This window comes from Egretta garzetta, unplaced genomic scaffold (genome assembly GCF_000687185.1).
Source record: "Egretta garzetta isolate BGI_Z169 unplaced genomic scaffold, ASM68718v1 scaffold356, whole genome shotgun sequence".
Classification (NCBI taxonomy): Eukaryota; Metazoa; Chordata; class Aves; order Pelecaniformes; family Ardeidae; genus Egretta; species Egretta garzetta.
Window position 1 is genome coordinate 411,370 of NW_009260019.1, and position 623 is coordinate 411,992.

Here is a 623-nt window from a genome sequence, read left to right on the forward strand (position 1 = left end):
CCTGCAGCCTCGCGCCTGCCTCCATCCCCCGGGCGGACGTTGCCCCGTGGGCATGAGGGTCTGTCTCCCGGGGCAGACACTCACCGGTATGTCAGGTCCATGTGGTCCCACTTGAGGTCCCCTTCGAAGGTAAGGAAGGGTCCCACATCAGGGACGCCACAGCGGGGGGCTCGCATGGCCTCCAGCGTGCCAGCATCCAGCTTCCCCGTCTCCTCCAGGCCCAGCTGCTTCTGCATCTTGCGAAGTGCCTTGGCCAGGGACACGTGCTTGTCGCCCGTCCTCGCCTCTGCCTCCGTGGTGTAGCCAAACTGCATCAGGTAACTCTGGGGAGGAAAGGCAGCCCGGGGGGCTGAGTGAGGTGGGCGGGGGCTCGGGCGATCCTGGGCACCGCATACCCGTGGTGCCCGACCCCAGCTGGGGCACATCCCGGGGCGCAGGGAGAGAGGTAGCCCCCAGGTTCGGCCCGTAGGCCCGCACTGCCGCCCCGGGAGCCCCCCGGGGTCTTGGGTGCTGGAGGGGGCCATGGGGCCACGCTCCCCTCACCTCCGCCAGCTCCAGGTCCGACAGGGTGCTGACCAGCTCCCCCGGGAAGGTGACAACCGCCTGCGGCTTGCTCTGCGGGG

The 623-nt window shown here is 69.8% G+C and overlaps 1 protein-coding gene across 1 annotated transcript in view; it reads right to left on the minus strand.

The window, feature by feature from the left end:
- Positions 1 to 617, minus strand: part of MMP9 (matrix metallopeptidase 9) — a gene marked incomplete at its 3' end in the record, with an annotated part of 3,768 nt that extends 3,151 nt beyond the window's left edge. Inside the window, exons 1-2 of the mRNA XM_035896144.1 lie at positions 544 to 617; positions 85 to 323 (exon numbers count right to left, since the gene is read on the minus strand). Coding sequence (XP_035752037.1) covers positions 85 to 314 — 230 coding nt within the window. The remainder of the gene's footprint in view (positions 1 to 84; positions 324 to 543) is intronic.
- Between the last annotated feature and the right edge of the window lie 6 nt (positions 618 to 623).